General features: G+C 51.8%; 3 protein-coding genes across 9 annotated transcripts in view; 2 read left to right on the top strand and 1 right to left on the bottom strand.

Annotated features, from left to right (window-relative positions):
- Nucleotides 1–58: 58 nt before the first annotated feature.
- Nucleotides 59–6102, top strand: RIC8A (RIC8 guanine nucleotide exchange factor A). Its single transcript, XM_040464214.1, has 10 exons — nucleotides 59–485; nucleotides 711–758; nucleotides 846–1433; nucleotides 1889–1980; nucleotides 2740–2890; nucleotides 3961–4056; nucleotides 4142–4286; nucleotides 4361–4505; nucleotides 4853–4972; nucleotides 5315–6102. The coding sequence occupies exons 1-10, from the start codon at nucleotides 168–170 to the stop codon at nucleotides 5433–5435; spliced, it is 1824 nt and encodes a 607-aa protein (XP_040320148.1). The 5' UTR covers nucleotides 59–167; the 3' UTR covers nucleotides 5436–6102.
- Nucleotides 6103–6677: 575 nt separating this feature from the next.
- Nucleotides 6678–26128, bottom strand: SIRT3 (sirtuin 3). 7 transcript variants are annotated; one of them, XM_040464215.1, is made up of 8 exons: nucleotides 25777–26059; nucleotides 21151–21298; nucleotides 19963–20151; nucleotides 19635–19867; nucleotides 17948–18048; nucleotides 12586–12747; nucleotides 8651–8860; nucleotides 6678–7209 (listed from the first exon to the last, which is right to left on the bottom strand). In XM_040464215.1, exons 3-8 carry the CDS (start codon nucleotides 20007–20009, stop codon nucleotides 7189–7191), a joined length of 774 nt encoding a protein of 257 aa, XP_040320149.1. In that variant the 5' UTR covers nucleotides 20010–20151; nucleotides 21151–21298; nucleotides 25777–26059; the 3' UTR covers nucleotides 6678–7188. The 7 variants fall into 7 exon arrangements, with proteins under 7 accessions (XP_040320149.1, XP_040320151.1, XP_040320150.1 ...); XM_040464217.1 differs by having other exon boundaries at nucleotides 25541–25851; XM_040464216.1 differs by lacking the exon at nucleotides 19963–20151 and having other exon boundaries at nucleotides 25777–26128.
- Nucleotides 26105–27318, top strand: part of PSMD13 (proteasome 26S subunit, non-ATPase 13) — a 12718-nt gene continuing 11504 nt past the window's right edge. The window contains exon 1 of the mRNA XM_040464223.1: nucleotides 26105–26275. Within this exon, the coding sequence (XP_040320157.1) occupies nucleotides 26181–26275 (95 nt within the window). The 5' untranslated portion in view covers nucleotides 26105–26180. The remainder of the gene's footprint in view (nucleotides 26276–27318) is intronic.

Raw genomic sequence — 27318 nt, 5'->3', positions numbered from 1 at the left:
TGGTCCAGGTCTCGCCTCCTTAAGGAGCTCGCAGCCCTGACACACCCCAGAGCCGCAGCGCACGCCCATCCCGGCCTCTCCCAGCGCAGCCCCGGCCCCGCCCCACAGCCCCGCGCGTGCCCGTCCCAGATTCCTCCGCGCGCAGCCCTAATACAGCCCCGAGGGAGATGCCGTGCACGCCGGTCCCGACCTCCCCGGCGCACAACCCAGACTCCGCCCCGCGACGCCGCGTACGCCGGTCCCGGCTTCCCCCGCGCGCAGTCCTGGCCCCGCCCCGCGGCGCCGCGCACCCCTATCCCGGCTTCCCCCGCGCGGCGAGTCAGGGCGGAGCGAGCGGGCTCATCCTGGAGTCGGAAAGCCAAGCCTCTCCCACCCGCCCGGCGCGGTATCCCGGGGGCGCCATGGAGCCCCGGGTGGTTGCGGATGCTGTGGAGACGGGAGAGGAGGATGTGATTATGGAGGCTCTGCGCACGTACAACCGGGAGGTGAGCGAGAGCCGTGAACGTGGTACACGAAAGAAGAGGTGGGGCAGGGTGGGGCGCGAGCGCGGCGGGCGGGGCGCCGAGTCGGTGAGGAGTTGCTACCGGGAGAGAGTCCGGGTGCGCTCGCCGCTGGGCGGGTGGGGCGGGCCGCCGTCTGTTTCCCATCCACGGAGCGCGGGTCCTGCCTGGTGTGGATCTGTGCCCCTGAGCCCCTGGGTCTCTCTGCAGAACTCCCAGAGTTTCACGTTTGATGATGCCCAACAGGAGGACAGGAAGGTGGGTGCTGACCGAGGGGTAAAGGGGAAGGGATGGGCGGTCCCGGGAAAAGGGGCCTGGTGGAGCCGCTCTTCTTCCTGCCCACAGAGACTGGCGGAGCTGCTGGTCGCGGTTCTGGAGCGGGGCTTGCCACCGTCCCGCCGCGTCACCTGGCTGCAGAGCATCCGCATCCTGACCAGAGACCGCAGCTGCCTGGAGCCTTTCACCAGCCGCCAGAGCCTGCAGGCACTTGCCTCCTATGCTGGCATCGCCTTGGAGGGGTCCGTCCCTGAGCCTCTGGACATGGACGCTGTACTCGAGTCCCTTAAGTGCCTGTGCAACCTCGTGCTCAGCAGCCCGGTGGCACAGGTGCTGGCCGCAGAAGCCCGCCTAGTGGTGAGGCTCGCAGAGCGTGTGGGGCTGTATCACAAGAGCAGCTTCCCACACGAAGTCCAGTTTTTTGACTTGCGCCTCCTCTTCCTGCTCACGGCACTTCGCACTGATGCGCGCCAGCAGCTGTTTCAGGAGTTGCAGGGGGTGCGCCTGCTGACTGCTGCCTTGGAGCTGACACTGGGAATGACCCCTGATGGGGGCCCTCCTGAGCTCCTTCCTCCCCAGGAGACTGAGCGGGCCATGGAGATCCTCAAAGTGCTCTTCAACATCACCTTTGACTCCATTAAGAGGGAAGTGGATGAGGTGAGGGCTGACCTGAGTCCGTGGGTAGAGCTTAGCGGTGTGGACGTTTCCTGGATCTGTCTGCCTGTAGCAATACTGGCAAGTTTCTGGGCATCAGATGGGGAGAGGGCAGGTGGAGCTCTTAGCTTATCGGGAGGAGGCAAGGAGATGCACGTTTTGGGCAGGGAGCCTTAGAGAAGATTTCTGAGAGAGGTGGAGGGCATGTCTGGCTCTTCCAGCCTAGCAGGAGGGCTGTTTGGTGCGTGGGGTGGCTGTAGGAGATTTCCCACCATGAGGCCGTGACCATGTGGCTAGAGTACTCTGTGACTTCATCCCAAGAGGACTTAGTGACGTTCTTGATCACAGAAACACTCTGAAGGTAGAGTAGAAGAGGGCAAGTAGAGGAGATGCATGGTCTCTGCACATGATCCTGGAGCGGTGCTTCCTCTCACAAGAACACCTTTCTTTTTGGTCAGGAAGATGCTGCCCTTTATCGGCACCTGGGGACTATCCTGCGGCACTGTATGATGGTCGCTGCTGCTGGAGACCGCACAGAAGAGTTTCACGGGTGAGGGTGCGGCCTCTCGAGATGGAAGGGAAGTGTGTTCGCGTGTCTGAACAGTGCTTCCCAGCTCTGGCTGTGGGCTAGGCTCCACCCTAGAGAGTCTTCATCTGTCTGGCTGGGAGCAGACATCAGTGTGTCTCTACAGTACTACGTGATCAGGACAAGTGTCTGGATCTGCAGACAGGAACGTGTCCCTGGAACTTGGGTGGTAGCAACAGGCAGTGTGGTATCTACAGGGCAACGTGGTTACTCACCTCTCTTCTCCATGACCTGTGTTTAGGCAGGTTCTGGCTTGCTTTTTTTTTTAAATTTTTTCCTAATGTTTATTTATCTTTGAGAGACAGAGCACGAGCAGGGGAGGTGAGAGCGAGAGGGAGACACAGTATCTGAAGCAGGCTCCAGGCTCCCAGCTGTCAGCACAGAGCCCGATGTGGGGCTTGAACTCACGAACTGTGAGATCATGACCTGAGCTGAAGCCGGATGCTTGACTGACTGAGCCACCCAGGCGCCCTCAGGTTCTGGCTTTCAAGAGTGTCTGTGGTGCTTCAACCCAGACAGAGGGTGCCCCTTTCCTTGGGAACTCACCCCACTGAGTGGGATGAGCCTCTGAGGTTAGTCCTACTCTAAGTTCTGGCCTCTTGCTGGCCATTAAGTCCCTGGACGCTAGTTCACATCACATGTGGCCTCTGCAGGGGGCATCAAGGGTTGTACTTGTGCAGGGGGACCAGACTTACCAAGCCCCTCTCCCCCATCTGTCTTCAGCCACACAGTGAATCTCTTGGGAAATTTGCCCCTCAAGTGTCTGGACGTCCTTCTTACCCTGGAGCCACACGAAGGTTCCCTGGAGTTCCTGGGAGCAAACATGGATGTGATTCATGTCCTCCTCAGCTTCCTAGAAAAGCGTCTGCACCAGGTGGGCAGAGGGACCTACCGTGTGGGTACCTCAGTGGCTCTGACTTTCCCCAGCAGCTGTGGTCCGTGCTTTTTCACGGTACCCACTGGTAAGTGGAGATCAGCCTGACAGTGTGAGTCAGGCAATTTCTCCATCTGCTCTGTGGTCCAGCCACCAGACTCCTCCTCCCTGAGAAATACGGGGACCCTCACACACATATTTGAAGGTTTTCATTTCGTTGGTTATCACGCGTTTTAAAACAAAGTACTTACCTTTTAGATCTCTTTGTGGATCTCTTTTGAGTGATCTGAGAAGTCCCCAGCCCTTGCTTGTGACTGTAGAACTTCAGTGTTGCTGCACACAGGTGGCCCGTGGGAACAAGCATCCCTGCAGGGACCCACAGGCGTCTTGAGCCAGAGGCTCCCTGGTTCTTGGGCCTGCACACAGGACATTGGCCAGACCTCTGACCAGCTTCTCTGGGAGCTTGCAGACATCACTAAGCTACAGAGTGCAAGGGAGTGGGATTAGATGGACACCTCCAGAATCCACATCGCGCATCTATGCTGTGAGCTGGAGTACAAACGCCTGGCATTGGATGTGATGGCTGTGACTGTCCCTACCACTGCTGCTGCTGGGGTTGGGGTCCAGGGAGATAACTCGGGAGAAGGCCGGGGAAGGACAGGAGCTCTCTGGATCCATGAAGCCCACAGAGTAGAGATTTTCTTTTTGTGTTCTGGCTGTTGTTTTCTGAGGACAGGTCATGTGCCAGTGGTGTGCTAATAACTGAATGCTCTGTATTTCCCGTGCAACCTTGGTATGTAGGCGAGGAAGTGAGAGCAGATGAGTTATTTGCCCCAGGTCACAGAGCATGTGAGTGCATCCTAAGTTAAGTTCCATTTGTGGCCCTCTTGAAAGTCACACAAATTCACAAGAATGTGCCCAGTCTTGGCCCCTCAGCTGACTAACCAGGGCAAGGCCACTTCCTGAGCGCCTCCTGCCAGGACCATCTGGTGTGCGTGTGTTTGCCCCCCGCCCCCCCCCACTTCAAGTCAGGTGGGGGCACAGCCCCGGTGACAGAGGCTCCTCTGCAGACGCACAGGCTGAAAGAGAGCGTGGCCCCCGTGCTGAGCGTGCTGACGGAGTGTGCCCGCATGCACCGCCCTGCAAGGAAGTTCCTGAAGGCCCAGGTATGGGGCACAGGGGCCGGGGTGGGACCCTGCTTACAGACCCCAGCTGCTGCAGGCCCAGGCTGAGGGACGGCTGCCTCCCCAGGTGCTGCCCCCACTGCGGGACGTGAGGACGCGGCCCGAGGTCGGGGAGCTGTTGCGGAACAAGCTCGTTCGCCTCATGACACACCTGGATACTGATGTGAAGAGAGTGGCAGCTGAGTTCCTGTTTGTCCTGTGCTCGGAGAGTGGTGAGTGGCAGGATCTGGCCCAGCGCCTATCCCTCCCAGCCACCTCACACACTGATCTCTGCCCTGCTTCTCAGTGCCCCGATTCATCAAGTACACGGGCTACGGGAACGCTGCTGGCCTCCTGGCTGCCAGGGGCCTCATGGCTGGGGGCCGGCCTGAGGGCCAGTATTCGGAGGACGAGGACACGGACACAGAGGAGTACAAAGAAGCCAAGGCCAGGTGTGTGCCCCTACACCCTCGGCTCCTCTCACTCACCCTGGTCCCTGTTGCCACACCCATATGGACTCGCAGGGTGGGTGGGACAAGATGACAGATGGCTGAACTTTTTGGGAGTCAGGCACTGGTCGCATAAGTAACCTGTCTTGATGTCAGGATGTTTTGTGAGTGTGGGCTGAGTGGGGCCAGGCAGTCGGGGGACCAGGATGTCCCCCGAGCAGGGGCTGGGTCCTTGCTGCTCCTGGAAAGAGCCCTCTTGTGGCTGCCCTGCTTCCACCCACCCCATGCAGCCGCCTCCTGTCCTAGAGAGTCGCTAATGCATTCCCCACAATCCCTCCCCTGGGAAGCAGCATAAACCCAGTGACCGGGAGGGTGGAGGAAGAACCGCCCAACCCCATGGAGGGCATGACAGAGGAGCAGAAGGAGCATGAGGCCATGAAGCTGGTGAACATGTTTGACAAGCTCTCCAGGTACGTATTGTGTCAAGGAGGGGCCCACAGCTGGGAGAAGGGGGAACAGAAGCCCAGGACCCGTGTCCGGTCCTGTGAGCGCCAGGAAGTGGGGTTAAAGTTGGGCTTAGCAAGGCTGTGTCAGAAACAGGAAATGCCTCAGGAAAGGATTAGACTTGAGGTTGGTATTACATTTGTTTCGTAGATGACAAAAATTGAGACCTGGAGAAATAAGAATTCTAGAGTGCATAAGGTCTCAAAGCCACTGGGTAGCAGTTTGGATTCAGGCCTGTTTGGCCAGGGGTGAACCCGACTTCTGCCCCACATGCCGTGCCCCTTCCCCACCATGCTTTTCCCCCACAGGCACAGAGTCATCCAGCCTATGGGGATGAGTCCCCGGGGTCAGCTCACATCCCTGCAGGATGCCATTTGTGAGACCATGGAAGGGCAGCTCTCCTCGGAACCCGACTCAGACCCCGACTGAGGACACCCACTCTTCTGTTCCCCCTTCAGAACTGGTGCTGCTTCCAGAGATGGCCTTGGGACTGTGACCCAGGGAAGCCATGCTTGGAGACCCTTTTCTCTTTACTTCCAAAGTTCTGTTAATGGTTTGTCTCTGGTCCAATTTCTTATCTTTAGGACTGTGAGGGCCTTGTCCTGCTGCAACTCTGGGAACTCCACCATGATCTCCACAGATGAGGTGGTCTTGTGTGCCAAGAGGATGTGTGCAGAGGCTGCTGCCTGGGGGCAGGAGCTGAGCATGGGCACATGCACAGGCAAGCATGTCCAGGGCTGGCATACCGGCCCAGAGCTTCTGTGTCAGGCAGGCGCTGCAGCTGACAGGAAAAGAACTTGCTAGGACCCTGTATCCTAATGTCAGAAACATACTTTCAAGGTATGCTCTATTTCTGTCCCCACTGAGCTCAGGACTGGGAGCCTCCTGTGCGTTCTTGGTCCTCGCTCAGCACTCTACTATAAGTGTCCACAGCAGCCAAGCTCTCACTGGTTGTGACAGTGGAATCCTGGCCTTCCCACTGGCGTAGACAAATACACGAAGGGAAACGCACCTCGTAAAACCACAAGTCTGGATTTCTGTCGTGTACCACAAAGCATCACTGAACTATCTTGGAATAAAGAGTTTCGAGCAAGAATGTGTGTGAGGAATTAATGTCATTGTTATCAGAATTCAGTCCTTTTCCTAGATCATCATTCATGTCTTTTGTTCTTGTGGAGGCCACCAGACCCTCTCTGAGGACTCTCTTAAACGCGTGGCAGGTGGTGAAACAGCGCCCAAGGGAGCACACGCAGGGTGGGAGCCAGGGGTCAGGATGATGTGCCTGGCGGTGCTATCCATGCTGGGCCTTGGGGCAACCCCAGCAGAAGGGGCCTGTGCAGGTGCAGGAAGTATGGCCTGAGAACATGTCTGGCTGGGGACCAGCCAAGGTTTCTAAATGACTTAAGGCCTTCCATAACTTAGATGTCAATCCTAGAGGCATTATTGGGAAGGCCTGGTGGAGAGTGGGGACGGGGTGGTTACATGCCGGAGCAGAGTGAACATGGCCTGACGCCCTTCCGCGAGGGGTGCTGGTGCTCCGTGGGAAGTGGCACTGGGCTTACCTCCAGGGTGAATCCAGGGGCACGTTCTCCATCCTTGGGTTATTCTAGTGGGAGGAATGCCCACACACCCCCCAAGGTCCCCTTTCTACAGCCACTGTTAACACCTGTATTCCCTTAAGGAGACCAAAGAGTTTATTTCATGCCAGAAATGAATAAAGTTTCTTTAATTAAAAATAACATTACCAAGGAGACCAACATACTAAAGGACCCTATTCTATTACTTGGGACCCAGGACCATGCCTTGGGAGTGACTAAGGCCACTCAGCCAGAGACTGGGTCCTTCTAACAGACCGAGGTGCCGAGCCCTTCGGATGGAGACCTGGACACATGGCTGATCCAGTCGGGGCTTTCCGTTGGTCTGTTTGAGTTGAAGCTGTCAAAGCTTTTGCAGTCAGCCTCAGCAGACTGAAGAGTCCCAACAGCAGAAAGGTGCCAGTGTGACGGGTAGCCTGTGATGTGAGCACAACACGACCGGTCGGCACAGAGCTCATGACCTGGGCAGCCTCATTCTTCCTTAGGCCGCAGGTTCCAGTCCAGCCAAAACTGTTTCCTTAGCGGTGGGCAGTGACTCCATGGAACCATTTCTGGTCCCGGGAGTGGTGGGGGGACCAGCCATCACCCTATCTGTCCCGTTCATTGAGCTGGAACACAAAGAAGGGAAATCAGTCCTGCAGATCTCAGGGCCTGGGTTTGAACTATCATAAAACAAAAGCTTTTCTGCCTCTGCCTGTGCTGCTGTTGAGCCAAAGTAACATGATGCCAGCAGGGCTGGGCAAAACTGGGTGGCTAAATGGAGGGCTTCATTTAAGTAACCATGTGAAATGTTCTGGAGCTCACGTGCTCAAGATTATGCACTCTTTGGCAAAGCAACCCAAACTGGACTGCAGCCCGTCCCTTGACGTTTACTCTTGGATGGCACCTCTTTTTAAATACATAAACCCCTAAGACCAGGACCCACCTTACATAGATTTCTGTAAGACCAGAAAATGCACAGGTCAAATCCCCGGGGCCACGTGACTTAGTGTTGTTCCTGTATGGAAGTGGGACTCCAGAGCCAGGAAGCGGCCAGGCGGGTCTGACCAGGGCATCTACCCTCCTCTCAGCGTGTGAGGTACACGCTTCAGTGCTACCTGCACTCTCTGCTTCCCTCAAACGACCGAGCAGCATAACTGGTATTTCAATTGAGAGGACGAGTGACGCCAGCCTACATGTTAGCCATTAGAGCCAAACTCTGGAGTGGAAGGCTAGAAAAAACGTGGCCATGATGTCCACTGCGTGTGGAAACAAAGCGTGAAGTCTCCTATCCTTAATAAGCCTTATTCTTCTCTCTTGGGTTCAACTTGGTAAGAAACCAGCTGCTTGGGGCCACTGCCAGTGGAGGTGAGGGGAAGGCCTGACCCACGGCCCTGAGCCCTGAGGCAGTCACAGCTGAAGAGTAAGGCTGTCCCCAGACCTCTGCCCCGTCCCCTTTGGGCACTGTCACATGATTGTCCCTGTGAGACAAACGGACTTCAAATGCTTAATGCTGCCTCCTTTACAAAACAACCTCTCACATCAAGGCTACACATGCTGATTCTTATGGGAAACTGCATTTTCTGTAAGTTCACTTGTTACAGGTCTGAAACCTGGAAGGTACCAAGGGTCTTTGGCTTTCCACCCTCAGCACATTGTCAGGCCAACGGCTCTCACACTGATGATCTTCCGAAAGCCTCCCCGAGGTGGGCTTCATCCCACACCACACAGGCACAGACTTCAGCTCCTCAAACTTCGGCTCAGAGCCGCACCTTGGCCTGGAGCTGTTTGGTGCCGCTTTATTTTAGGGACAAAAGGCAATGCTGCTCTGTGATGCGAGGACAACCCCAGTCCACCGGGACCAAGTCACGGCTCTGCCAGTGGAGAGCAGCCATCTAGCATCCCTTCTTCATGTCCACACGGAGGTGGCCCTGGGCAGCGGCCGGTACGGGATGAACAGCCAGTATTTGCTAGTTCTGTTTTAGCCAGACAGGGTTCCACACCAGGTGGGCCCAGACCCCCAAGCAGTGAGGAAGGCAGCCCTGGAGATGACCCTCTCACAGTCCGTACCTTCTCGGCTTCCTGCCGCATGAGGTCCCGCAACTCTTCTGTCCAGCCTAGAAGCTCCACCAGCCTTTCCACGCTGTGAACCATATCCCCCAGCTGGACCACGTCCCTGCTGCGAGGACGCCAAGCAAAGGGCCCCACCAGGTCCCGGTTGATGAGCAGTCGGGGCACCGAGCTCCGCACGGCCTCAGACAAGCTGGCAAAAGGTTCTACCTGAAAAATTGCCCAAAAGTGAGGAGCACAGTGCCCACCCTCTGAGCCCCTCGGGACACAGACTGACAGTAAGACCTCGGGTACAGGGAAAACTCACCACCTATTTCATTTCTTCCCGTCACACTGTCAGCTTAGTCTCCATGCTTGGGTTCCTCCCTTCCCGAGCCTCCCTCCTGCCCGCGTCCCTCTTTCTGCCTCCCACATGTCTTGGCCTCTGTGGGTCTCTCTGCCCAGGCACATCTGAGCTCCAGCAACTATGCTCCACCTTACCCTCCTCCCAGCAGCATCTGGTTGGGCCACCCACGCTCCCTGGGAGCAAGGACCTGGCCCCACAGAGGGCTCCTGACATGCCCAGCAGAGAGGGTGCCCCACTTTTCCACAGCCCTCACCATCCAGACCTCCAGAGAGTCCTAACTCGGTGACTTTGGGCTTCTTCATGCTGCTTCCAAGTGAAATTTCCATTAGAAATTAGAAACAGATTATTAAATGGTATTGAGACTGGATCATTATCTGGGACGAAAATGCTCAACTCCTGCCTTCACTGAAAAAATTTCAAATGAGTGAAAGGTTTAAATGTAAACAAAATCGTTCTTAAAGAAAGTTTAGGGTTCATAAGTAAAGGTAGGGAAGGACTTTTCAGGCCTGATAGTGAAGTCAGATCAGACAAAGGAAACTCATGACAGGTCTGACTATGTAATACTGTCACATTATCATCTACATAAAAATACTATGCAGAAAAATAATTGTTTAAACTTTATCATCGTAAACAAACTGCAAAAATATTTACAACATGTGACAAATAGTTTATATTTCTAATTGCTAAACTAATTTATAAACATTTTATTTAATGAATTTATATTGCTAATTTATAGACCAACTAAGAAAATAATTTAATGAGAAATGGACAAGAGATACAAATATGCAATCCAACGAGAACACGGTCATCAATAAACATGAAAAGACGAACTTCACTCTTAATTACAGACACGTTAAATATCCCCTCCCTTTCTCTCTCTCTCACATACACACTTATTTCTTTCTAGCCAATCCGATGGATGAAAACTTAAAGACAGGTAATGTTTGCTGTCAGTGAGGATGTGGGAAAATGGCCCACATCTGTTGGTGGCAATGTAATTAGTGTATCTTTCTGGAAAGCAACTTCTCAATATTTCTTTGCTACAAAAGTACTCACATGAATGTGCAAATGTGTATACATGTGGTTATTCACTACATCATTCTTAATATAAAATCTACTGTTTTTGTTGCCCATCAACAATAAATTTTGTCATACATCTGTCATCCCTATCTTAAAACTCGCAGGGCTCAGGGGCACCTGGGTGGCTCAGTCAGTTGAGCATCCAACTCTTAATTTCGGCTCAGGTCACGATCTCACAGTTCATGGGATCGAGCCTCACGTCAGGATCTGCACTGAGCATGGAACCTGTTTGAGATATTCTCTCTCTCTCTCTCTCTCTCTCTCTCTCTCTCTCTCTCTCTCCCCCTCTGCCCCTCTCCCACTTGTGTGCACTCTCTCTCCCTAAAGTAGAAAAAAAAAAAAAAAAAAAAAAACAAACCTCTTGGATCTGGGTGTGTTCCAGAATTCAGAATATTTCACATTTTAGAAAACGTCACATGATTTATATACCATATATTATGTCACACCTCAGTGACATCCGGAGGGGTGATCCATAACCAAGTGCATTAATATTTCCTCCACACGGCATATGAGATAAAGTCTAAGCCACACTGCGGATTGCTCGGTGCTTACAGACAAGCACTCTGCTTTGGGGCTCCCGACTGGAACCTTGTATCGGCATTTGTCAGGGACACTAGGGGTGCTGACAAGCTAGGTCTCTCTGCACTTCTGGTTAAGATCACCACATCTGTGCAGCGCAGAAGCCTGTGAGAACACAGCAAAACACTCACGGTGCTGGTAGAACAGAAGAGATTCTTTAATTCACTCTGCATCTCTACCTAATGCGTAAATTTTTAAAAACAAGCATGTGGTACTTTTAGAATCAAAGAGAAAGGCTATTTTCATTTCACTTAAAAAATACGGGAGGGCTGATGGCCCCAATGTCCATCGCCAGTAGCCAGCACAGGGCAGCCAGACTCGGCACCACATGCCGCTGGCACCATGGCCCTGGCCCTCTGCCTGTCCCCTAGGCCCAGCCCTCCAACCAGGCCCAGGGTGGGCATCATGGGTCTGTCCATGCTCTGGGCTCTTCCGGCTGCTCGCTGCGCCACCCCAGGTCATACCTCTGCTCCTTCCTGGACTCCAGATGCAGGAATCCACCCGCCCACCGCCCTCATCCACTCGACAGCCCAAAACAGCCCTCGAATCGGTGTGCCGGAGGCCAAGATCCCCCAACCTGCCCACTAGGCTTCTCCGTCTCAGAAACCAGCTCCATCCTTGTGGTCACTCAGGTCACAAGCCCGGAGCCCTGCGGGGGTCCACACTCTCCCACCCAGTGTTCCTTTAAACACCTGGGTGCCAATGCCCTCTGCAGCGTTACCTGGCCAACCACCGCCGCCACCTGGACACCACCTGCAAGGCCTCTACTGGCTCTCCCACCACCTCACCGTGCGCCATGGCACACTCACGACACAGCACCCACAGGGTCGGGAGGTCAGACCTTTGTCACTGCTGGTCACGGGCAGTTTCCACCGCCAGACACCCTCAGCTGACACCTGCATCTCCCTGGCCTCAGCTCCAAGGTCACCTTCCTGACTCGGCCGTGCAAACCAACCACGTTGATATCACGACCAGTTCACAACCCTTCCCAGCCTTCCTGTCCCATTTGTTACTTCTCCAGCTGCCATCATCTAAAACTGTGTCACTTGCTTACACCATCTTACTGTGTCTGTCCAAAGCACTGGAACAGCGGGCACACCACTCTAGGCCTCCGTGGCTGCCCGGGCCCTGAATACAGGCCTTTCTGGCCCTTGCTGCCTACATCCAATTAGGCAGAGCTCATTGCAGGGTCTCATTCTTGCTCTTGATTCCTTTACAAAGTTCCTGAGCCCCAGATCCAGATGCAGAATAGCTTCTGGAATGTGTCCATGAGTCTCTCCCAGGCACCTCAAACACACATGTGCAGAACTGAGCTCGGCACCCTCCCTCTAAATTCCTCCTTACCAACAAATGCCCTGAGGACCCACAGACAGCCAGACCACTCCCTCCCCTCTCCCTGGTGCAGCCAGTCCCTCTCCCTGCCCTCTCTCAGTCACGTGGTCGGACTGTGCCCACAGCCCTGCCTTCTTGAGGACTAGCCCTCCTGGACATCTTGCTTCAATCCCCATCCCACTCATCAACGATCTCTCTCTGACCCAAGAGGCACAAGCTATGTCCCTGGTCCAATCCTTTCAAGTCTATCACTGCTTCTAGCACAAAATTGGCCTCTGTGATGTGGCCTGGGAAGTCTGTCCCTCTCTATCTGTCCACACCCCTCCCTTCTCCCTTCCCTTCACATGCTGTGCCCCACCCACACTGACAGCACCTCCAAAGCTGAGCATCCTCCCTCCTCCCATTCTGCCCAGGCTTCCACTCCCTAGGCCGGGAATACCTCTGCTTCCGCACCAGATGAACCCATTCATCTTCTGAAGCTGGGACACCAGGGGGCTCTGAGAGCAGCTGGAGCTGGCCCATCAGCCCCACCTCTTCCACCCTATCTTCCTAGCCTCCTCCCCACACACTCAGCCCACCACTGGGCCTGTGGACAAACCTCCAGGGAGGTCCCGAGGATAAGCAGCACATCTGCCATGGGGAAATCAACCACATGTAGCAAGAACCTCTGGGGCAGTGTCTCCCCAAAGAACACGATGTCGGGCTTCACGATGCCAGTGCAGACTGGACAGCGGGGGATCCTGTCCACCATCACTTCATCCTGTGTAACACAAATAGAAAATGAACCAAGGAAGATATCACAACACACTTTAAGAGATGGCTCTTGGAGTGCCTGGGTGGCTCCGTCGGTCGAGCGTCTGACTTCAGCTCAGGTCATGATCTCACAGTCCGTGAGTTCAAGCCCCACGTCAGGCTCTGTGCTGACAGCTCAGAGCCTGGAGCCTGCTTCTGATTCTGTGTCTCCCTCTGTCTCTGCCCCTCCCCTGCTCATGCTCTGTCTCCAAAATAAATAAATTTTAAATAAATAAATAAATAAATAAATAAATAAATAAATAAATAAAAGATGGCTCTTAGGGTGTCTGGGTGGCTCAGTTGGTTAAGCATCTGACTCCTGTTTTCAGCTCAGGTCATGATCTCACAGTTTGTGAGTTTGAGCCCTGCATTGGGCTCTATGCTGATAGCGTGGAGCCTGCTTGGGTCTGTCTCTCTCTCTCTCTCTCTCTCTCTCTCTCTCTCTCTCTGCCTGCCTCCCTCCCTCTCTCTGCCTCTCCCCCAGTCATGTGTGCTCTCTCAAAATAAATAAATAAATTTAAAACAAATAAATAAAAGATGGCTCTCAGTAAAGGGAGAAAGAGGGGGGGAGCAAGCCAAGAAACAGACTCTTGACTACAGAGAACACACTGATGGTTACCAGAGGGGAGGGGTTTGAGAGATGGGCTAAATAGGGGATGGGAATTAAGGAGGACATTCGTGTTGAGCAACAGGCGATGTATTGAAGTGTTTCATCACTATATTGCACACCTGAAACTAATATAACTCTGTGTGTTACCTAACCTGGATTTAAATAAAAACTTAAAGAAAAAAAAAAAAAAAAGGAATCAAGACTGTGGCACTAGTGAAGGACCAGACCAGAAACCCTAGAAGCAGACTCACATAAGCACAGTCAACCAAATTTCTCCTCTTCAACAAACAGCTGAGCATTATGAAAATTAACACAGGGAGATCTTGCTAATGTGGACTCAGGAGGCTGGAAGGAGCCATACCACTCACCATCAATCACACAAAGAAGTGTCAACTGTAGACCCAACAGAAGAACCCTCAACAGGAGAGAACCACCAATGACAGGCCCAATCAGGGAAGAAATGCACCACCTCCCCTACATCTAATCAACCACTCCAGTGACTCAGCAAGCAAGACAACATCAACTCCATGACCTGGTTCTCCAGTCCCTCCAAACTCCCTCCCTCCTCTCCATCAAATAATGTCCCTCTCCTTTGTTGGCTGGACTTGCCTACAGTTTTGTCATAGCTTGCTTGTCCCAAATAGCAATTTTCTACTATTCCTGAATAAACCCATTTCCCTGGTAAAATAACTGAAAGGGGTATTTTTAAGGAAAACATTACTAGGTGTCAGAAGTGGGATGCAGGAAGGACCCACACACACATCCCCAACCCCGCCCAGCGACTGAGGCTGGTGAGCAAACAAACAGGTGCCGGCACCCTCAGCGCCAGCTGGGCTCACTGCTTCCTCACCAACCCTGGGGTTTGAATGTGAGTTTTTGCCTGGATTTGTGCTTCACTCTCTGTTTTGAGCTCTCCAGACTTTATTCGGGACCTGCTCTAAGGCTTCATCCTTTCAGAGAGTACTCATGTGGCCTTTGTCTGACTCCTTTCTAGAGCCCGGCCATTCCTACCGGGGCTGTGCTGTTCAGGAATTTTCCTCTTGGCTCCGGAGAAAAGCCTGTGGGAAATGGGATTCCAGTGATCAAAATGCTTTGAGGGTGCCCCTGCCCCCACTCTTCTGGGAGCCCCGCCGGTTCCATGATTAAAAACTGTGCTCCCTCCTCACGTGCATTCTTATATGGACTAACTTAACAAAAAACAATTTACAACTTCAATGGCCATTATTGGGAACTTTCGAGCTCCCCAAAATTCCCTTCCTCACAACTCAATCGGACAGCCATGGGCTCTAAAATTGTCAAAACTGAATTGGATGCTTATTTTCATTGATACCTTGAGGCTTCCAACAGTTTTTGGATTCAAAGTCTGCCTTTTTGCAAAGTACTATTTGTAAACTAACCGAGGCAGGCAAACAATTGAAAGATGTCCACATGGCTTCTGAGGCCTTGTCCCCTCCCCATCTTCTTTGTCTCCTGACAGGTGGGGCGGCCTTGCGCTCAGGCCCCACCTCTGGCACCGTTTCCCTCTCTTCTCTCCTCACTGTCCCCAACCCCCCTCTACCTACCTCTCATTCTAACCCTTTTGCTGAGCTTCCTTTTCCCTCCAAACTTCTCCTCACCCCTCCTCTCCCAAGCCTATTAATACCTACCCCTCTACAGTTAACTCTGCTGGGGGTCCCGAAGAACGCCACATTGCTTACGTTGCCTGGATTAAGGCTGAGTTTTGAGCCATAGTGAAAGAGTTTCCTAAAGTGACTGAGACCCCATAAATTTGCTGAAGAATTTAACATAGTTATTCAAATTCACTAATATGAGTGCTCAGATTTATATCAATGGGTCCACACGCGTGTTGGTGAGGGTCGGGCCAAACACTGGATGAAAGCATCCTAATAGGAACATCCTGGAAGGGATTTAAAGAAACAGATGCCTAAGTTTTGGCAAGATGCTAGAATACTTGCAAGAAATCACCACTGAGTATTGGGGAAGGTCATCAAAAGACGAAACTGCCAGTTGACCTGTGGCCTGGACCCGGCACCTGGGAGCTCCTCACTCCCCACTCCCCCGTCCTTGGAACGCGGGTTCCACTTGCCTTCCCCGTCCCGGAGACTGCTCAAGGACACAGCCTGGAGGTGGTGATGTGCACAGTAGACGTGACCGAGCCCAGTTAAGGCCTCGTTATAAACCTGTCAGATGTGGAGGTGGGTGCAGGGATCTGGTTGTCTTGCTGCTGCCCAGGAGGAGCCTCGCACATAAGTTCTCTTACTTACTAAACTGCCACCTACAAACCTAGAGTGGCCACCTCTTTGGTCTCTCCCTGTCCTCCACAGATAAAGAATATCCTCGTCTGATAAAGGACTGCTATACAAAATACACAAAAAATTCTTAAAACTCAACAATAAGAAAATCAGCAACCTAATTAAAACATGGGCCAAAGAACTAAATACACAGCTCGCCAAAGACGATATACAGGTAGCAAATGAGCATTTGAAAAAATATTCCATGGGGCACCTACGTGACTCAGTCGACTGAGCATCAGACTCTTGATCTCGGCTCAGGTCATGATCCCAGGGTCGTGGGATCAAGCCCCACATCAAGCTCCACACTGCTGAGCATGGAGTCTGCTTAATATTCGCTCTGCCCCTCTGCTCACTTCATGCTCTCTCTCCAAAACAAAAACAAATTTTTTTTAAAGAAGATATTCCATTACTTACGTCATCATGGAATTGCATAAGACGATACCATCGCACACCTGTCTCAACAGCTAAACTCTAGAACTCTGACGACACCAGATGCTGGTCTCATCATTGCTGGTGGAAATGCAAAATGGTACAGCCACACTGGAAGGCACTAAGCTAACATGCTCTTACAATACAATCCAGCAATCAGATTCCTTGGTATTTACCCACATGAGCTGAAAAACTTATATCCACACAAAAACCTGCACACAGATGTTTACAGCAGCTTTCTTAATAAATGCCAAAACCTAGGAACAACCAAAGTGCCCTTCAGGACATAAATGGATAAACTGTGGTCCATCTAGACAAGGGAATATTATTCAGCACTAAAAAGAAATGAGCTATGAAGCCATGAAAAGACAAGGAGGAAATGTAAATGCATCTTAGTAAGTGCAGGAAGTCAGTCTGAAAAGGCTGCTCACTGTATGATTCCAACTCTGACATTCTGGAAAAGGCAAAACCATGGAGACAATAAACGGATCAGTGGTTGCCAGGGATTGTGCTGGGAAGCGTTGACTGAGTAGTGGGTAAAGGGTTTTCCTTTAGGGTGATGAAAATGTTCTGGAATCAGAGGTGGTGTTTGCACGACACTGTGAATATATTAAATGCCAATGAATTACATACTTTAAAATGTTTAATTTTACGGGGGCGCCTGGGTGGCTCAGTTGGTTAAACATCCAACTTCAGCTCAGGTCATGATCTCACAGTTTGTGAGTTCGAGCCCCACATCAGGTTCTGTGCACACAACTCAGAGCCTGGAGCCTGCTTTGGATTCTGTGTCTCCCTCTCCCTCTGCCCCTCCCCTGTTCTTGCTCTCTCTCTCTCTCTCTTAAAAAGAAATAAACTTAAAAAAAAAAACAGGTTTAAAAATGTTTAATTTTACGGTTATGTGAATTTCACATCATTGAAAAGTAAAAGACAAGGCCCTATACCTCATCAATATTTCAGACCTTCATCTTTATTTAAAATTTTCCAGCTTGTCCTATTGCACTTCGAGAAACCCATCCTACAGAAGTATTGCCAGGAGTACACAAGGGTATAAGCATCAGCGTCACTGATGCATTATTTTTAATAGTAAAAATCACAAACATCAAAAAATGTCCCACAGTAGGTGAATGGCTAAATGTATTACTCTAGTTACTAAAAACAGTAAGCGGAGCTGTGGTTATCGACACGATAAATCCATGAAATTTTGTTCTGTAACAGAGCAGGTTGTAGATTAAGGTTAATAATCCTGTAGCTAAAAAAAAAAAAAAAAAAAAATTTGTCACTGTGTGTCGTAGGTACACAGATATGGTCATGTATGTTTATATATACCTTTTTTTAATTTTTTTAAAGCTTATTTATTTATTTTGTGAGAGAGAAAGAGGGAGAGAGAGGAGTGGGGGAGGGGCAGAGAGAAAGGGAGAGAGAGAATCCCAAGGAGGCTCCACACGGAGCCTGACAAGGGGCTTGAACTCATGAACCATGAGATCATGGCCTAAGCCCAAATCAAGAGTCAGTCTCTTAATCGACTGAGCCACCCAGGTGCCACGCCCCTCCCCTTTTTTTTAAAGGCTTGTAACATTACATACCAAACTGGTAAAGTGGGCTGTAGGAATCGGCTGAAGGGAAATACATTTTCCCCATTTCCCTACATATGCCTTATCTCCCCACATATCTCTTAATTTTTGACAGGCATATATCACTTTTCCAATTTACAAATAAAGAAAAACATTTCACACCGTTACTGTTCTGTTGTTCTTCTAGCACAACGCTTGCCAAACGTCACTTCTCCGGATCAGTCCCACCGCAGAAGGGAGAGAACGGCCAGCATGACAACTCACCCAAACGTCCTTCCCTGGGGAGGGCCTTCGGCAGACAGTGCACGTGGCAGAGGCAAAGGATCCGTGAGCTTCAACCAGCTTGGAGGCAGGGATGCCAGCCACTGAAATTCAAGCCAAAGCAAAGTGCTGCTGGCTCTGGGGTGGGTGCACAGGCCCCCAAGCATGGCTCCGAGCCTGGCAGGTCCCCGGAGGCAGTCACAGCCCTCGTGCGAGCCTGGTGTCCCTGCCTCCACCACCTCCAGATGACGCCCCACTGACCAGAATGAGCACCGATGGAGCCAAATCAAGGTTAAAACGAGGCCTGTCAACAAGTTTGATGTAAGTTCAGATAAAATTATATTTGATAACTAGGAAAACATTTTCTATTCTACAGATACCCAGTAAAAGTGAAAAAACCGTACAAAGACAGTTTCCAAAAAACTATAGAAAAACAGAGGTAACTTATTATGACAGTTGTCTGTTCTCGCTGTCAGCTTCTGGGCTGTGGGTGGACAGACAGTCCCAGCTGCAAGTGGCTTCCGCTATCCCCGCCATGGTCATAAATCTCCATACGCTACAGCCCACAAGCCAGAGCTCGCGCCTTCGCACGGGCCTGCCTGCTGCAACTCCAGAAGAAGAGGCCGCCCCCACAGGGGTTCCACTGCTGCCTATGGGGCTGCAAGCTGCAGAATCCTTCTGGCAAGGGATTATTTTCCTGGAGTTGAGGAGACTACTTTCTTCAAATCACCAGATGTCTGCAGCCTGGCTGAGCGGATGCTGGCTCGCTAAGAGTCAGCACTCGTTGGAATCTGCCCATAAGAGAAAGGCTCAGCCATGCTTCTCTAAGATGCGGTCAGCAGCCAGTACGATCTGTCAATCACTGGTTGTGGCCGCCCTCGGGACAGTCAGGAAATCATTACACACAGAGTTTGGTAATTCTAAGGCATTAATAGTGATTTCTTCGATATCGTAGTTACGATATCGTAGTTATGATTTTTGAATCTTTATTTTCTAGAGTTACCCACTGAAGTACTTACAGATTGTTTACAGATTAAGTTTATGATGCGAGGGATCTGCTCAAAATAACGGGGTGAGAGAAAAGGTGGGGGAAAGAAGACACAGATGAAGTGAGGACTGGCTGTGAGGAGGACGTGAGGGCTCGTTACGTTCTCTCTACTTTTCTGTGCTCAAAACATTTCACAATAAATTTCTTGAAAACTAAATCATCACCGGAGCTCCTGGGTGGCTCAGTCGGTTGAGCGTCCGACTTCGGCTCAGGTCACGATCTCAGGGCTCGTGAGTTCGAGCCCCGCGTCGGGCTCTGTGCTGCCAGCTCGGAGCCTGGAGCCCACTTCGGATTCTGTGTCTCCCTCTCTCTCTGCCCCTCCCCCACTCACGCTCTGTCTCTGTCTCAAAAATAAATAAACATTAACAAAAATGTTTTAATTAAAAAAAAAAAAAGAAATCGTCATATCAGATTAGCAAACTAAAGCTCTCAAGTGTCACCTTTAGCTCTATCCAACACTCATAGCCCAACAAGTATGTCAAGGCATCAGGTCCACCAAAGAGGTCCCGACAGTGGCCCTTAAACACACAGTGGACATTTCTGTCAGGGATGAAGGCAAAACAAGCCGGCTTGAAATGAGTCACAGGGGAGGGGAGAAGCGGTCCCTGCAGAAGAAGAGGCGTGGACAGGTGGAGAGCTCACCTCTCTCGAGCCCATCGATGTTCTGTGTGTAGAGCCGCAGAAGCAGCCCCTTGTCGTGGAGCAGGCGGAGGAAATAGTGTATGACATTGGGCCTGTAGCTCCCGGGGTGCAGCTCCTTGGCCAGAGCGAAAAAGGGCTTGGGGTTGTGATGGAAGAAAGTGAGCTCGAAAATGGCCTCAGGGTATGGGAGGTCGTACCGCTGCAGGTTGCTGTACAGGCCGCTCCTTGGAGACCTGCAAGGAGGGGCAAGACGCCCTGAGCCCCGTGAGGCGGGCCGTGCAGCGGACCAGGGTGGCGAGGGAGGATCTAGCTAGGCACTGCAGGGCACCTGAAGTCCGGAATGCCGCTGGGCGTGCTGACGCCGGCCCCCACCATGACCACTGCCTTCTGGCAGGCTCCGGCTCGAATCAGCTCAGCTATGTCCTGGAGAAAGAGCTTCTCCTTGCCGTTGCCTCCGCTTCCAAAGATGCTTGAGGCACTAGCAGAAGAAGATATAGGTCTTCTTCCACCTGTAATGCTGACAGAAAAGGAGAGTGGCCAGGTGACTGTGACAGTCAAGCTCATGCTAGCCCTGCCATGACCCCCACCATGGAGAATGACCATACACTTCCCTCCTGTCCCCCCCAGATGATCACTTCCTCATCATCGATGACTACTGGGCTGAAAGAGAAAGAAGTCTCAACTTAAAAATCAAAACTTCTTTGGGAGCAAAAAAAATCAGGTCAGACCTGTGCAAACAAGGAACGCGTCACGTCTTAACTCCTGTTACCCAATGCCAGTGTGAAAAGAAGACGGTTGCTCACCAGAGGTGTGGGGGCTCTGTGGGGGGCTCTGGACACGCTCTCTGCAGAGCCATACACTGTAGCACACCCGAGATGTGACAAACAGGCAGTGACCTTTAAAGAAAGCTAAATGTCCCAGGCTTTACACCGAATCTTAGCAGGAGGAAAAGTGGTTCTAGAGACCATTCCAGAAAGAAACATGCCCTGGCAGCTAGGGATTCACACTGCCACAGAGACTTGATCTTCAACGTCTGCAGCTGTTCAGGAAGCTGCTCATATTATGCAGCTGCCAAAGGAACCCCACAACCAAGGTAAGGGGGTGGGCACACTCAGCCCAGGCTCTCTCTGCAAAGCACCGGAAGACTTCTCAAGTCACCCGCAGAAGCCAGGAGCCAAAACACTCACAGGGCTAAGTATCAGGAATAGGAGATGGTCTGCCATAGGAAAAAAGAGCCAGACACAATAAACAAATCACAGGCTCCAGCGAGGCCTCAGGACTTGGACGCTCAGAAAGCAACAGGAAGGGAAAACAAAGCAATACAACTAACACAAAGCCGATAGCACGGTCTGAACACATCCCACTGAGGCGAGGCTGCAGCTGTGGGAAATATGGGGCACCAGAGCCGCACCTCACATGGGCCTGGTAAGGCCTCCCGGGTTTACTGATCTGCCGCTCAGGCCCCTGCTTGGCGTCTAACCGAGCTGCATGACTCCTACATCTCCTGGCAACTCACCCAGAGTTCAGGGCTGCCAGCCCCACTGCACAGGACGCCTTTCTCACACCCCAAAGGCTGGCGGCCACCGCGTCTGTTCTTCCAGGGGAAGGCCCTTGATGACCCTTCCCCGGGACATCTCTGACTTCCGGATAGAGACTCCTCCACCCTGATGGGAAAAGAGATTCAACAGATGGAACCGACAACCCTCCCCAAATGAGTGATGAGTCTAAAGTGAATACAGACATAAAAACAGGAAACCGAGAGTGTTTCTTTTACTCTTTTGTGATACAGGCAAGAAATAAGCACCCTAAAAGCACATCTCAGATACACATCAGGACAATTCAGAGTGTATCTTCTAGGAGTGTGGCCCTAACTTACTCTCCTGCATGTTGTCTTTGTGTTCTTTTGCCCCTTACGAAACCAATTCAGGTCTCCCCTGAAGCTCTGTTCCCCACCCTAGCACAGCATACCCACCCCAGTGACACTTTCAGCCCCCCCGATGCCCGCGTACCTACCCCCCCCCCCCCGGTTCAGCCAAACAACCGACTCCCTAGCTCTTGTATATGCCCTAAAATCAGCTCCTGCCTGAATGACCTTTCTCCACCTCAGCATGTCCAAATCTCCCACAGCAAGGCCAGGACCAAATGTCAGGCTCCTTCATGAAGCCACTGCTGAACCCCAGTGAGCAATCACTTTGCCCTCGTCGGGCTCCTGCTCCTTTTAGGGAGACTGACACCCCTTCCTCTCCTGCAGTGACCCTGTGCTGCCTTGCACACTCCACTCTGGGGTCAGGGGTTTGCTTGCTGCTCACGGTCCACTTGCCTCTGTGTCGTTGCCTCTCCCAGCATACAAAGCATCATCTTGGTTTTCAAAAGAACAGATTTCTAAAAGGTAAGTAAAGGGAACAAGGAACATGACAAAGGAAAGCGTGCAGAGCTGAGGGCACCCAAAGGAGAATCAGAGCCCTGGCTCTGATGTCCCATCATCACTCAAACACCCTGAGCCTCAGAGGCTCAAGTCAAGAGCAGGAAATGATTCTTTACAATCTTGCTTATTAAGAAGATCTATAGCAGATCTTTCCCAGCAGAAAGTACAGAAAATACAGTAGAGAACACAGTGCTTCCCCTCCTCCCCACACTCCTGCAGAGATGCCCACAGACCCTAAAGGACGGTCTGCTGCATCGGAGACTTGCATGAAAGCACCTGTCAAGCAGTTCTTCTGAGTGCAAGTTGAGGAGGTTTCCAAAGGAAATTTTCTAAAGAAAACTGGCCAGATGGTCGGGAAGAAAAGAAAATCATCTGGCTCAAGCTCTACCTAGTAAACACCCCACTTTACACAGCATCTAAAACAACTCTTCCCCTATAGTCTTCCTTCAAAAAATTTACTACATTCCTCCCAAATGCAACTTATTATAAGAAATACAAAAGGAATTTAAAAAGTTGTAATATGGGGCGCCTGGGTGGCTCAGTCGGTTGGGCATCTGACTTTGGCTCAGGTCATGATCTCGCTGGGTTTGTAGCTTCGAGACCCACGTCAGGCTCTGTGCTAACAGCTCAGAGCCTGGAGCCTCCTTCAGGTTCTGTGTCTCCTCCTCCCTCTGCCCCTCCCATGCTCGTGCTCTGTCTCTCTCTGTCTCTCAATAATAAATAAACGTTAAAAAAATTTTTTTAAAGTTGTAACATTGTGATTTAGAATAAATATGTTTTTGGTCTTCATCCCCAAACCCTTGGAGTCTCTAAGAGAAAAGGGAACATCTTCTGTTACAACAGTTGGTCTCCCATCCTCAGTTCCTGAAGTCCCTTCGGAGCCATGAGGGTGAAGTGGGTGTCCTGTTCCGCATAAACAGCCCCTTTACACCACAACTGGGTTTGTGTCCATGAGGAGACTTTTGGAAGAGCCCTAAGGATGGGGGCTGGGTGCCAGGAGGAGCCAACTATGATTAGAGGGTTTGGAGCCTCCATAAAAACGCAAAAGGAGGGGGTCCTGAGGGCTTCCAGGTTGGTGACTCACGTGCAGAAGGGTCCAGGGACCCTTGCACACCTCACCCTATGTATCTCTACATCTGGCCGTTCATTCATATCCTTTAATATTCTTTGTAATAGACCTGCAATCTAGTAAGTCAACTTGTCTTCCAAGTTCTGTGAGCTGCTCTAGCAAATTAACAGAACCAGAGGAGGGGGTCATGGAAACCAATTAATAGCTGGTGAGTCAGAAGCACAGGAGACAACCTGGATTGGAGTCTGAACTGGGGGCGGGCTTGTGGGACTGAGTCCTTCACCTGTGGTGCTTTCTTCAGGCAGGTAGAGTCAGAACTGAGTTACTTTGGTGGGACACCTGGCCAGTACAATAAAGGTTTCTTGGATAAATGAAAACCCCCTGGGTATCTATTAAACTCCTCACCAACATTTAGTAGCTGTGTAAGGTTGCATCAAGTAGATGTACCATTACTTAAGTATTAATTCATTATTGGGCATTTAAGTTAGTTTCTTAATAACTGTGGGCCTTTAAGACATTCCCATATGTATATTCAATTTCTAGGCAATGATGTAAAGGAAACCTGACTGACACGCGGTGGAGACGAACAGGAGGAGCTCTCACACGCACCCCTCACCACCCCCCCCTCCCCCCCCCCCCCCACCCCCTCACTCCCCCCCCTCACTCCCCGCAGTCCTTTGCATTCCCAATGGGGAAAAAAACCTGGGCTTCACAGCCCAGAGTGAGGAAGGAGGGTTTTCTCCCCTCCCTCTCCCCCAACAACCCAGCCAATGAGGGACCATCACAGCCCAGCCAATGAGAGGCCAGCCCAGCCCAGCCAATGAGAAGCACTACACTCCAGCTCCCAGTTTATTTCGGAGGACTTTTTGCTTGTAACAGACTTCCCAAGCCCCATCCCCCTTCCTCTGTAAAACACCATTTCTCTCCTCTGTGCCTAGGACTTGCCTATGGTTTTGCCATAGCTTTCTAGTCTTCATTTGGAGTTCTCTGCTATTCCTGAATAAATCCATTTTGCTGGCAATAACTAACATTTTATTTTTAAGGTTAACAGCAAAGATCCCAAAATGTACAATTACTGCATGGGGAACAATAAAAATGTATATATCTTTAGACCCAGGATTTCCACTACTAGGAGTTTATCCAAAAAGTGAGTACAAACAATGAACCTCGGCATTATTCCTAATAACTAAATATTACAAACTACTTAAATAAGAAAATTATTAAATACATTATGAAGCATCAATAGAATGGAATTCTACAGATCCCACCCCCAACCTAGGGCAGGGCGGTGCATCCTCAGTTTCCCCAGCAGGGACAGAGGCAGTGGGAGGAATCTGAATGGTCACCAAGAAGCGGAGACTAGATCTTGACCTCCCTCTGTGGGGACTGGAGCAACAGTTCCCTCCTCCTTGACCCTAAGCCCTTTCTTGTAAGGCGCGACAGGGCCTGGGGAGCTCTTCGTTGGGGCAGATCTGGTGGTTCCAATAAAAAGTCATACAAAAAAACAGAAACAAAAACAAATTAAAAAAAGGAATTCTACAGATCAGTATAAAAGACTGAGAAAGCGTTTATGTGTGAGATGAAAGTAACTCCCGGGGCGCCTGGGTGGCGCAGTCGGTTAAGCGTCCGACTTCAGCCAGGTCACGGTCTCGCGTGAGTTCGAGCCCCGCGTCGGGCTCTGGGCTGATGGCTCAGAGCCTGGAGCCTGTTTCCGATTCTGTGTCTCCCTCTCTCTCTGCCCCTCGCCCGTTCATGCTCTGTCTCTCTCTGTCCCAAAAATAAATAAACGTTGAAAAAAAAAAAAAAAAGAGAGTAACTCCCAAGACATATTGCTAAATATAAAAGGCAAGGTACAAAGTGTCAACTATGAACATACAAGTGTTGCTTATACACATCAAAACTACCCAGGAGAAGGGGCGCCTGGGTGGTTCAGTTGGTTAAGCATCTGACTTTGGCTCAGGTCATGGTCTTGCCATTGGTGAGTTCGAGCCCGGCATCAGGCTCTGTGCTGACAGCTCCGAGCCTGGCGCCTGCTTCGGATTCTGTCTCTATCTCTGCCCCTCCCCTAATCGCACGCGCTCGCGCGCGCTCTCTCGCTCTCTCTCTCTCTCTCTCTCTCTCTCAAAAATAAATAAACATTAAAAAAGAATTTTTTAAATCCCGTGAGAAGAAACAAGAAACATGCCACGGCGGCCTCTGGAATATCCACTGAGCTGCGTGAACAGGAACTTGACATGTCAGGTTCTGCAGTGCCCCGCCGCGCACGCAGGGAAAGCACGGCGCCCGCGCTCGCCGGGAACTGAACCGCAGCCACTCGCCTGCGCGGAGGTGCTCGTCCCCACCCTGGGCCCTGCCCGCCGCGCCCCACCCCAGAGGCTGCCGGCCCGCGCCCACCGACCGAGGCCCACTCACCTGCCGGGCCCCAGAGCCTGAGGGCGCAAAGAGCAGGCCGAACCCACCGTGCCATGTCCCAGCTGCTCCGCCGCCCGCTCGCGACCTTGTCCCCGAGGGCCACGTGTCCGCCTCCGCCGCGCGCCCCTCCCCGCGAGCCCAGGTTGGGATGGACGCCAGGTGGGGGCGGCTTCCTAGCCTGCTGAGCTCCCGCCTCTGGCCCTGGACACCAAACCAGGAGCCTGCATTTCTCTAACCTGCTGTCCCGCCGTTTTCAATCAGGAGGGTGATGGTAACATTTGGCGAGCGCTTCCTACCGCCAGGAGTTACTGTTATTATGGTCCCCGTTTGAGACGAGAAACTGCTGGTCACAAAGGCCGAGGCCACAAAGCCTGTCGATGGCCCTCCATCACAGGGCCACCAGGCCCTCGTACTCAAGGGCACAGCCAGCTGCGCGGGAAATCCGGTACAAACCCTGCAGAGAATTTCTTCCAAAGCAAGGGCGCGGTTACCCTGACAACCAGCGGGCGCCGCAGGCCGCGGGGACGCTCCCGGCCTGCCTCGCGCGACGCGGCGCCGGAAGTGAGTGAGCATTTCCGGTGGCCATCCCCGCGGCGCTGACACCTCCGAAGTGCGGCTGTCCCAGGGTCTTCCTGCCGTCATGAAGGACGTACCTGGCTTTCTGCAGCAGAGCCAGAGCTCCGGGCCCGGCCAGGCCGCCGTGTGGCACCGTCTGGAGGAGCTCTACACGAAGAAGTGAGCGCCCAGCCGAGGGGCCCCGGGCCCCAGTGCTGGGAGAGCGAGGGGGCTGCCGGGGAGGGGCGGGACCTTGTGGACTGAGGGTGCCCAGACCCGTGTGGGGAGAGTGGGGGCAGGCTAGGCCGGGGAGGTGCGCCGAGGAGCCCGGGGCGGCAAGGCTGTGGAGGAAGACGGGGTGACAGCCCCCGAGGACTGAGGAGCAGAGCCATAGGCACAGTGTTGGGGCCTAGGGTTCCCTGCCTTCCTGACTCAGGGGCTGGGACTTGGGTTTCTGAACTCCCTTCCCCTGCTCTTATGAAAAGCGTTCAGGGCTTTGAAGGCTTTCCGCCCTTGATTCCAGTCAAACAAGCAAACACCGTTTCAGGGTCAGGCTGCCATCCGTGCCGAATAACAGATCCTGGTGCCTTGCACTTGCCCCGTATAGTCGACGGCCTCCGTGCCGTTTCTCAGCGGTCTGCAGCGGATAAACCAGAAACAAGTGCACTTTTAGTTTTTTCCCCTTTTGATTCTGCAAGCGGTTACACTCTGCTTTCAGCCGCTTCTCCCCACTCCCGGTTCCTACTTGCCATTGCACTTCATCTTGGGCTTTGTGCCCCTAAGAAGAGCTCTGAGTTTGAGTTTTATAACGAGATGAGTTTTATGACAAATTCTCTGTTGCTCAGCACTGACCTCTTAAGTGGCTAGAATAATTTGCTAGCATTGTTCCACAGGAGAGCACACTTGCTGTGATAACTTCCCTGTTAAGAACCCTAGCGTTGAGCATAATGCCTTTTACGTAGAAAATGAATACATGTTTGCATGATGTTCAGTGGCCTTCTGCTATTAGCGTTTTTGAGAGAAAATTCTTAGTGTTTGGCAAATAATTGCACTTTGTATTTTTCAAAGCTTTTTTTTTTTCTTTTCTTCTTTTTTCTTTTTTTTTGTGCATTCTTAAAAATTAGAGTTTGGTTTCGAATGTACTATCGTTTTTCCAGAGGTTTATTGATTTGCCCATTTGCTTTTTTAATTTTTTTTAAGTTTATTTATTTTGAGAGAGAGAG

Source organism: Herpailurus yagouaroundi, unplaced genomic scaffold (assembly GCF_014898765.1).
Source record: "Herpailurus yagouaroundi ecotype Mexico unplaced genomic scaffold, PumYag 438, whole genome shotgun sequence".
Taxonomy (NCBI): Eukaryota; Metazoa; Chordata; class Mammalia; order Carnivora; family Felidae; genus Herpailurus; species Herpailurus yagouaroundi.
Note: the sequence above shows the minus strand (reverse complement) of the source record. Positions and strands in the feature narration are given on the sequence as shown.

Bases quoted from the DNA above. Each gene is read 5' to 3' on its own strand.
- RIC8A (XM_040464214.1), top strand. From the start codon at position 168: ATGCCGTGCACGCCGGTCCCGACCTCCCCGGCGCACAACCCAGACTCC. The intron at 486-710 runs GTGAGCGAGAGC...GTCTCTCTGCAG, and splicing joins TGCGCACGTACAACCGGGAG to AACTCCCAGAGTTTCACGTT. The intron at 4,973-5,314 runs GTACGTATTGTG...TTTCCCCCACAG, and splicing joins ATGTTTGACAAGCTCTCCAG to GCACAGAGTCATCCAGCCTA.
- SIRT3 (XM_040464216.1), bottom strand. From the start codon at position 26,113: ATGCTCACTCACTTCCGGCGCCGCGTCGCGCGAGGCAGGCCGGGAGCG. The intron at 12,748-17,947 runs GTGAGTTGTCAT...TGTGTTACACAG, and splicing joins CCCCAGGGAAGGACGTTTGG to GATGAAGTGATGGTGGACAG. The intron at 8,861-12,585 runs GTTTGTCCACAG...GCAATTTTTCAG, and splicing joins TCCTCGGGACCTCCCTGGAG to GTAGAACCTTTTGCCAGCTT.